This window comes from Leucoraja erinacea, chromosome 21 (assembly GCF_028641065.1).
Source record: "Leucoraja erinacea ecotype New England chromosome 21, Leri_hhj_1, whole genome shotgun sequence".
NCBI classification, from domain to species: Eukaryota; Metazoa; Chordata; class Chondrichthyes; order Rajiformes; family Rajidae; genus Leucoraja; species Leucoraja erinaceus.
In genome coordinates, this window is record NC_073397.1 from 29,155,120 (window position 1) to 29,164,928 (window position 9,809).

Genomic DNA, 9,809 nt, shown 5'->3' on the forward strand with positions numbered 1-9,809 from the left:
TTTACATCATTAAAGTAGCATCAATCAACAATGTAGTAAGCTCGACATCACAGAATTAAAATATAATAATTGAGTTACTATGAATTAAATTTGAATGATTTCATTTGATTCCAACTTGGCTGTGACATTTAAATGTAGCAAAACGTGACCTACTGGTTTACTGATATCGATTTTTTTTTCACTCTCAATTAGTTACTTTGCGTTCCGTTGAATGTAAAAAAATTTATTACATATTCTTTATATAATGTACATGTTAAAGTCTTAGCAATACAAAACTGTCACGTTAAAAAATGACAGTATACAAAGAGCAATACCAGTGTACCCTTGTAATGTAAACAAATATATATTGTGACAATTGTGTACACTGTATAGAAAAAGATGCATTCACCAGGCACCTGTCAATAGCCATAAAAAGTCTTTTGGCACACACCTGTCAATAGTCAGGCGTTTATCTAAGCCCTGCATTGTAGCATGCGACAACTGCCTGCCATTAGTCACACTCCCACTGAAAAGCAGTTGTTAAGGTTCATATTAACAGGTGCTTCAGGACACAGCTTGCCCCGTAAACAGGAATTTTGTTTCGAATATCAAGCCATGTCTGTTAAACCCATTGCACAAATCTTTACACATTGCAGGGCTTCATTGTTCCACTGAGAACGTTTTATGTCAGCAGCCCAAGTTTACCATTTTATTGCATAGTTACACCAATAAAAACAGTCTCTCTTGTTTGGTGGTTTGTACTGAATCAAATACTGAATGAAATGTCCTGGAGATACATCAAGGTCTCCCTGAAAGAGCCGGCCCTGTTCTGTCCTCCCTCTCAAAAAGGTGGTAGCTATTGAGTTACAAAACTGGAATGTTAATATTTATGCTCCAATCATAATAAATAAAACAAAACAAAAAAAAATCAGCATTAAGCCAACAGAAAAAAAAGATTCAGTCTGTAACCAATGAGTTGAGATGCGCATGGCAGTTGTTGCTTCGTATAATCGTTCAGTCTCAACGAGCTGCACAGCATCCTGTTTCTTCGTGTTTGTGAAGAAGAGACATTCTGGAGAAAGTCTTGGAGCAGTTTTTGCACTGATACTTTTTCACATCTGAATGAGTCTGCAGATGGGCTCTGAGGTTGGATCGATCTGCAAATGCTCTGTTGCAATGAGGGCAGGAAAAGGGCTTCTCTCCTTAAAAACACAGGAAGAAAATAACAATAGTATGAATTTTCAGAGATAAATTGGTACTTTCAACATTCTTTATAACACCATACTTGAAAGGCTCATTCATGTTACTTCCATCTCTATCTTATTTGTTTATAATTAATATTTTGCCTCGAACTGCAAAAGCTGGAAGTTGAAACAAGTTAAAACAAACCAATTAAGCTTTGAAAGGCTGACACATGCGAGGAGATTGGTGCAGCCAATGTTTACGAGCAAATAGGTGGTGGGCTGTGCTCTCATTGTGAAAGCAAAACAATAAAGGGATCTGCTTTCAATGTGCTAGATTGTGTGAAATATTAATTCTGCAAGGGAAATTTAACAGTAGCCTGTTGAACCAAATCTAATATCAAATATGCAACAATCACCCTCAAATAAGGAGGAAATGTTGTGACCAAAATTTAGGAAGCCTATCTTCAAAAATAAAAACTACGATCCAGGAATAATTCACAGACAAAGTTGAAAAAAAAGTGTTCTTTTAACTAATTCCTTTGAGGGGAATTTACTTAAGAAGGTGTGAAATCAGTAACAAAGTGGGAACGAACCCTTGCCAGGGGCTGATAAATAGATCTGGAGACGGTGCATTGTGAAAAGTGATAATTCCTGCATTTAAAACTGATGGCCCCGAAAGGTGACAGCTGGAGTCTAAAGCTGTGCCTGCCGTGCACTGTAACAGGTGCACTGTACAAACCGCGCAGCTACATGAATGCACCTGCCGCGTGTCTGTCATTCACATACATGGTCCACGGCAGGACAACGCCAGCACTCAGAAAGAATTAAATGCAATAGTGGTGAAACGAAGAATCACAACAGGGTCTTTTTGTTCCCCAGTAAGAACATCCTCTTTTTGCTGGTCGAGACAATGTATGGAACAAAAACGCAGTCTGGAAAGCCACCAGTAATGTTTTGGCTGAAGGTGGCTTTATAGAAGCATGTGCGCCTTTTGTACCGACTCAATAATAAGTTCTATATCAGAATGTGATCAGCGCTGTGCATATAAACATTGAGATGAATTGGGAAGGGTAACCTGCCTTCCCTTGTTAGAACGACCAAGTAGAGGCAAAATATTTATATTAGTGGTAAATATTCGCTGAAATTGGGAAAGATGAGCGGGTCTTCATATTATCTCTTTTCGTGCCATTAAATGGGACCAAAGACAGTTACACCGGCCAGCATCCAAATATTTCAAACATAACGTTAAAATGAATAGTAGACGTTTCGGTTAGGAACCCTTCTCCACAGCTTGACTAAACATTTTCTAAACAAGATCGACACAAACTGCTAGAGTAACTCAACGGGCCAGGCAGCTTCTCTGGAGAGAAGGAATGGGCGACGCTTCGTGTAGAGACCCTTCTTCAGACCTGGGATAGTCATTGCCTGAAGAAGGGTCTCGACCCGAGACGTCACCAATTCCTTCTCTCCAGAGATGCTGCCTGACCCGCCGAGTTACTCCAGCACTTTGCGTCCATCTCCGGTATACACCGGCATCTGCAGTTCCTTCCAACACATCAGATATAATGTGTGACTTGGTGTTGGGTCCTGCAGGGTGAGGAGCAAGGTCCCAACACCAAGATAGAAACAAAAATCTGGAGTAACTCAGCGGGTCAGGCAGCATCTCTGGAGAAACGGAATAGGTGACGTTTCGGGTCGAGACCCTTCTTCAGACAGTCAGGGGAGAGGGAAACGAGAGATATAGAACAAATGAATGAAAGATATGCACAAAAAACAAAAAACATTCCACTTGGAACTGCAGATGTTTTAGAAAGTCACCCAGAAGGTTACTGGTCCCACCCCAGAGCGCCCCGATGTACTCACCAGTGTGTGTCCTGATGTGTCCCTGTAGCAGCCAGGGTCTGGAGAAAGCCTTGCCGCAGATTTTACACACACACGGCAGCGTGTGACTCCTGATGTGCATCTTGAGTGCCCCCAAACTCACATACTCCTTCTCACAGTACTTGCAGTTAAAGGACTTCCGCGCTTGGACCTCGCAATGCAGCTGTTTGTGTCTGGAGAGCCCAGCGAAAGTGGAGTACGACTTTGTGCACTGGTTGCATTGAAACTTCTCCGCTTCTGTGGCGGACGAGTCGGGGCTGGGAGGGTCCGACGTCTTCCCGTCCTCTTCCTCGCTCGACAACGACGCCAGGTCGTGAGGTTTGCACCGTTTCGCGCTGTCCGCCGACTGCGAATCGATCTGTTTGCCGGCGAGATTGGCTTCGATGTCAGCCGAGCAGAAACTGGAGATTAACCCTGCATCCCATACGATGGCGGGATAGTAGGCGGCGGAGCTGAGGATATCGGGCTGTGGGATAGCAGGGACCGGGTACTTCTCATAGAGGAACGGAGAGATGATCACTGGAAGAAAACAGCATGAACAGCTCAGTATACGAACCGGGCGGTGCACACAATCCAGGCGCACTACATGTATATTCACTAAAACACTCGTGCAAATCCTATCGATTCTATCAAACATTCCCCTTAAGCAATTTTTTATTTTGAAGATAGATACAAAATGCTGGCGTAACTCAGCGGGTCAGGCAGCATATCTGGAGAAAAGGAATAGATGACGTTTCGGGTCGAGACCCTTCTTTTTCCTACTGATTCCCACTATAAACGCGACCCCCGCCCGCTGCGCCCACCAACCCGGGCTCTTACCTGTCTGGCTGTCCAGTTCTCCATAATTGGGTTTCTTACTGGTTGAGAAATGCTTCTTGATAAGAAAAGACCTCGGCATCTTGAGATTCCCCGTTTGCCTGTAGGCTCCCAAGTCCAATGAAAGCAGCGAGCGCGTTTGACTCAATCCACCTCGTCCACCCAGTGTTAGTGCGCCGAGATAACTTGTGGAAGGTGTACGCGTCCTGGTGTAAATATTGGGTGCCGGGCCGGCTGTGGGAGGAGGGGGAGTTGCATTTGTCCCACCCTCCTCCAATCGCCTGGTGGCACCAAGGGAAGCGAGAGACGAGGAGGGGCTTGTTGGTTCCAACAGGTGGTTTATACAAAGCTGCAAACCTCGGGATCCCACTGCACAGATAGACCGATCGAACCCCATTGTTGTGCGTGACAGCGAACGCTTCGCAGCCTTTTTAGGGAGTGAACGAGCTCCAAATTGCTCCTGCTCACACAATGCGCTAGATTAGACTCTCCAACAAAGCCTGAAGCGCACAGTGTGAATCAAGCTCAGCTTCAGAGAGATGCGCGAACAAATGATGCGACCAATCGTTGGAAATATTCTTCAAACATTTGCGAGAGAGGGGGGGAGGGGAGGGGGCGCCAGGATTTTTAATTTGAGGCGCGAGGTGTTTAAAGGGACCCGGGGAAACAAGTCTGGGTTTGAAGCTGTCCTTGAATTAGTCACCACTCTTGCCTTTGCACTAACTCCGGATAGTTTTGAGATGAGGTCCCGTCCCCGCGTGGTGTATTAATTTGTCAAATATCTATTCGGATTCCTCCCAGTCTCTTCCGGACCCAAAGCGTTGCCAGTATATAAGATGGTTACACAAAAAAGCTGGAGAAACTTAGCGGGTGCAGCAGCATCTATGGAGCGAAGGAAATAGGCAACGTTTCGGGCCGAAACCCTTCTTCAGACGTCTGCGTTGCCAGTATAAAACATTGCCAGAGGCGCCTGGAACTGATAGCACTGGTTCTTCTCCGAGAGTTGACGAAATGCGCTCCACCCCTCCTCCCCCCCCCCCCCCCCCCCCCCCTCCCCCCCCCCCCCCCCCCCCCCCCCCCCCCCCTCCCCTTCCCCCCCCCCCCCCCCCCCCCCCCCCCCCCCCCCCCCCCCCCCCCCCCCCCCCCCCTCCCCCCCCCCCCCCCCCCCCCCCCCACCCCCCCCCCCCCCACCTCTCTCCCCCCCCCCCCCCCCCCTCTCTCTCTCTCCCCCCCCCCCCCCCCCCCCTCTGTCCCTCTCTCCCCCCTCCTCTGAATCTCCCCCCCCCCCCCCCCCCTGAATCCCCCCCCCCCCCCCCCCCCCCTCTTCCATGTTTATTCTTGGCCACTATACAAAGTTCCAGCTTTGAATGAAGGGCACTTGTGTTAGACGTGACACTTGCCGCTGTAAGCGAGATCAGGTGCGAACCCACGCGCACCATTGAGCGCTTCGGAGGAATAAAACAAATAGATAAACATCACCCGTTAAAAATACAAAATGGGTTATTACTTTTGGAAATACATTTCAGCCGCTCGCAGGATGTTGCAACTACATAATGTTTCACGGCGGGAAACAGATTCTTTATCATAATCGATTAGATTTGTAGTAAAATTCTACTGAACTGTATGCAAAAAGGAGAATGTTACTGTACCTACATGCTTGTGACAGTTAAGTACCATTGAAATGAGATGCAAGTGAAAGAGATATATTTCCTTAATGCTGATCTAAGGGTTTAGTTCACGCGGTTTTCATTAAAAATGTAAAAAAATGTAATTTGTAAATTTAAAAGGGTCACTTTTTGTGTGAAAACATTGATCAAGTTGTGTACAGTTAATGCAGGGCATTGATGTCCAAACGGAATAGATGTCGAAGATAGACACAAAAGGCTGGAGTAGCTCTGCAGGTCAGGCAGTATCTCTGGAGAAAAGGAATGGGTGACCCTTCTTCAGCCCGTGGATCAGACTTCACTCCGACTTCAGGATAGATGTCTACTTGTTTTCCTACGCTTGCAGTGCGGAGAGCAAGGTGTGCACAATACCAGGGATGCCACGCATGTCGTGTCTTGCTTGTTTGAAGATGGTTCGGTTCTTATTTGCAGTCGTTGGCGCGTTAAACAAGAATGCGCGCAAACAAAACATTGGATTGTGAGTCAGATTTTCTCAGACATCGATTGTCCCCTCCGGCTTTGGGCCACGTGTCGGGGCAGGATGCACCTGCCGGGCGTACTTGCTGATGAGCTCATCCAGGTGTACGGGCAGGTAGGGCAGGCGTTTGTGTACAGGTGCAGACTGCCAAAGGTATTCTCGTCGGGGGGGTGTAGGGGTGGGGCACTGAGACCGCAGCAGATACAAGTGTAGAGGATGTCCCTAGCTCCTAGGCAGACGGGTGAGGTGATTACACCTTGACTCATGGAGTCAGCAACGCGAAACATGGGATTGTTTGAGAAGCCTCTTTATTTTTACATCCGTCTAATGACGGGGGTCGAAGCTATGCATTAAATAAGACATGAACAAGAAGTAGATCCCTTCAGCACACAACTTGCCAGGAGTCGTGCCCAAATTAGGAAAGAGAGCTTGTTAACACGGGGCCGATTTTGTCTCAACGTGTTGTGAGAATAACAATCACATTGAGTAATAACATTTTTTTCCCAACATCATCATACCGAGTACTGATAATAGTTAAAAGAGAAATATTGTGTTGAATTTACCTCATCGCTTTCGATTTGGTGCTCAGGTAGTTTTCTCTAATAAAGGGATTTCAAGGGTTATGGGGAGATGGCAGGAGAATGGGGTTAAGAAGGAAAGACAGATCAGCCATAATTGAACGGTGGGGTAGACTTGATGAGCCGAATGGCCTAATTCTGCTCCTAAAACTCATGAAGTTATGAAATCAACTTCCCGAAAAGGACCATGGTGTATTTTGCATTTGTTTAATTTTAATGGGCAGCTGTATTTTGTTTAGGAAATAGAATGGGGCATTTCAGTCCAACGACCCCCCAACCACCCAACCACACAATATCGTGCCATTGTGGCTAACATTTTGTAACTCAATGTAACCAGACTATGGAAACACAAGGCACTGCAGATGCTGAAATCTTTATTAAAATAAACACTGGGATGGGCAGCATATGTGGAGGGGAAATGGGCAGAGCTGTTTCGGATTGGGACCCTTCTTCAGGCTCAGATGTTTTGGGTTAGGGTTCATGAAGAAGGGTACTGAGTTGAAACATGATCTACCCACTTCCCTCCACAGATGCTGCTTGCCCTGTTGAGATCCTCCAGCACTTTGTTACATGACTAAGTTAGCTTTATGTGTATTCATTTACTTGGCTAAACTAAAGCTGCCATCAGAGTTAAACTAATCAAGTATTTGATATGATTGTGGAAGAAAGTTTCAAAGTTTTACAACCTTTAATCACTGAAAGGCCTTGACTCATTTGATTTAGCCCAGAAGACCTATTCTTTAAACTCCTCAATCCATGGAAGTTGTTTCTGTCCATCAATAGAATTGGTTCTCCTTAATATCTTGAAAACTTTGATGAATTTACTGCACAACCTTCTAAAGTCCTAACAGGAAGCTTACTCCTCGTTTGTAGAATCTTTCCTCGTTATTTTATCCTTGGGTTCCATGTACAAGTGTAAGACACTTATTGTTCCAAAAGACAATAGATAATAGGTGCAGGAGTAGGCAATTCGGCCCTTCGGCCTTTCGAGCCAGCACCGCCATTCACTGTGATCATCCACATTCAGTACCTCGTTCCTGCCTTCTCACCATATCCCCCGACTCTGCTATCTTTAAGAGCTCTATCTAATAGAGCACTCTATCAGCGCTGTCCTTTAACATGAGACTGAGAACTCCTCATGGTATAGTGGTGTTGTTTAACAAGGGGATTCAAGTAGCTGTCACTTTTAGACCTTCTTATACTGCAGTCATGTAGAATCCTCATTCATCCCCATTCATCTTTTTTTTGTATTCTTCCATGATATCTTAAATATCTCAGCACTTGAGCAACTCTTCATAGTTTCACAAATTAGAAAGTACATTCTTCTAATTGTTCTAAGTTCAATATGGATAAGCTTGTGTTGAAATCCATTCGCCACAAATTTGTCAATTCACAATTCATTAATATCTCTTTGTTATTGAATAATTTCATCTACACTGATTGTGTTAGCACTGATTGGTACTGATTGGTTCAAACCCATCTGTGCTGTGTAATTGTTAAGTGGGCTGTGGAGAGGGGTGGGGGAGGCTGGGGAAGTATACGTGTGGATAAATGGCAGCCGAGCCAATTTCCCATATCAAATCACTCTCACAATTATATATGAAGTCAGGGGGGGATGAACTGAACCAGACTTGGTTATGTGAAGAGTAGCCATTGGGTTGGAGTGCCAGAGGCTCCTATCAGACTGGTGCCGGAGGTGGACCTGTGCTGTGCTCTGATGAGCATCATTTTTATTGTGTAGGTCTAACAGGATTTCAAGTTACTAAGGCATGGCACATACCTATAAAGCAGACTTGTGTAGAAACAGCAGATGCTGGTATATACCGACAATAGACACAATGTGCTGGAGTAACTCAGCGGGTTAGGCAGCATCTCTGGAGAAAGGGGATGGGCGATGTTTCCGGTCAGTCTGAAGAAGGGTCCTGACCCGAAAAGTCACCCACCCCTATTCTCCAAAGATCCTGCCTGACCCGCTGAGTTTCTCCAGCATTTTGTGTCTATAAAGACAACTCGGTTTCATTTTAACCTAACATGATACTATGTGTCTTTCACAAAAGTTTTGAAAATGATTCCCACTGAAACAATGAAATAGTTCAGTTTGATATATTATTGTCATGTATACTGAGGTACAGTGAAAAGCTTCTGTTTGTGAGCGGACCAGTCAAAGAAAAGACTGTACATGAATACAATCAAGCTGTCCACAGTGCACAGATAAAGGATAAAAGGTACAACATTTAGGGCAAGATATAACAGTAAAGTTATGCGGTGCTGAAATAAGTCATTTGTAGATTAACAAATAATACTAAAATGCTTTTTCTGTAACTATGTACCCAGGTTGTGACAGAGATCTTTATATTGTAATATTTGGTAAATTCATAAAATGAACCAATTGATGTGTTTGCTGTGCAAGACATTTCAGATATTAACAATGGTCATTTAAAATAAAATTTGCAGAATCTATTGTGGATTGTTCCAATTTGTGTGGATGTATTTCAAACTCTGCCAATGGTGGCATCTGCTGGTTATATTTGGTATAACACCTCTCCTTGAGCCCATAGAGGTGGGTTGTGGAGGCTTTGCAGAGGGCGCTCACTCTGCGAGGTCCTCAACCAGTTGGACATTACAGGGCTGGCAAAGAGGGCCATTCACTCCGCAAGTGAAGCTGCAGAGAAAGCCACCGGGTGGCTTTGGATTTAGAGGGCTGATCCGTGGGCGGTTGCTGCTGGGACGCAAGTCGGGGCTTGATCAACCCCGGCTGGGTCGACTGGGCAAGGGTGTCTGATGTTGTGAGACCCGGAACACCTGATGACCCCCAGGTCACATCACTGAGGATGCATCCCAGCGCATCTAGAAAATGTATCTTTCACACTCCATTAATAATCTCAGTTTGAATGGGAATAATTGAAGTCTTAGACAAAGACAATAGACAATAGGTGCAGGAGTAGGCCATTTGGCCCTTCGAGCCAGCACCGCCATTCAATGTGATCATGGCTGATCATCCCCAATCAGTACCCCGTTCCTGCCTTCTCCCCTGACTCCACTATTTTTAAGAGCCCTATCTAGCCCTCTCTTGAAAGCATCCAGAGAACCTGCCTCCACCGCCCTCTGAGGCAGAGAATTCCACAGACTCACCACACTCTGTGAGAAAAAATGTTTCCTCATCTCCGTTCTAAATGGTTTACTCCTTATTCTTAAATCTTGCTGTTAATGTTCCCATAAGTAACATTAA

The 9,809-nt window shown here is 45.2% G+C and overlaps 1 protein-coding gene across 1 annotated transcript; it reads right to left on the bottom strand.

The window, feature by feature from the left end:
* Nucleotides 1-207: 207 nt before the first annotated feature.
* On the bottom strand, nucleotides 208-4,272 carry LOC129707450 (protein snail homolog Sna-like). The gene is made up of 3 exons (XM_055652485.1): nucleotides 3,864-4,272; nucleotides 3,027-3,563; nucleotides 208-1,181 (listed from the first exon to the last, which is right to left on the bottom strand). Exons 1-3 carry the CDS (start codon nucleotides 4,255-4,257, stop codon nucleotides 1,000-1,002), a joined length of 1,113 nt encoding a protein of 370 aa, XP_055508460.1. The 5' UTR covers nucleotides 4,258-4,272; the 3' UTR covers nucleotides 208-999.
* Nucleotides 4,273-9,809: the final 5,537 nt, after the last annotated feature.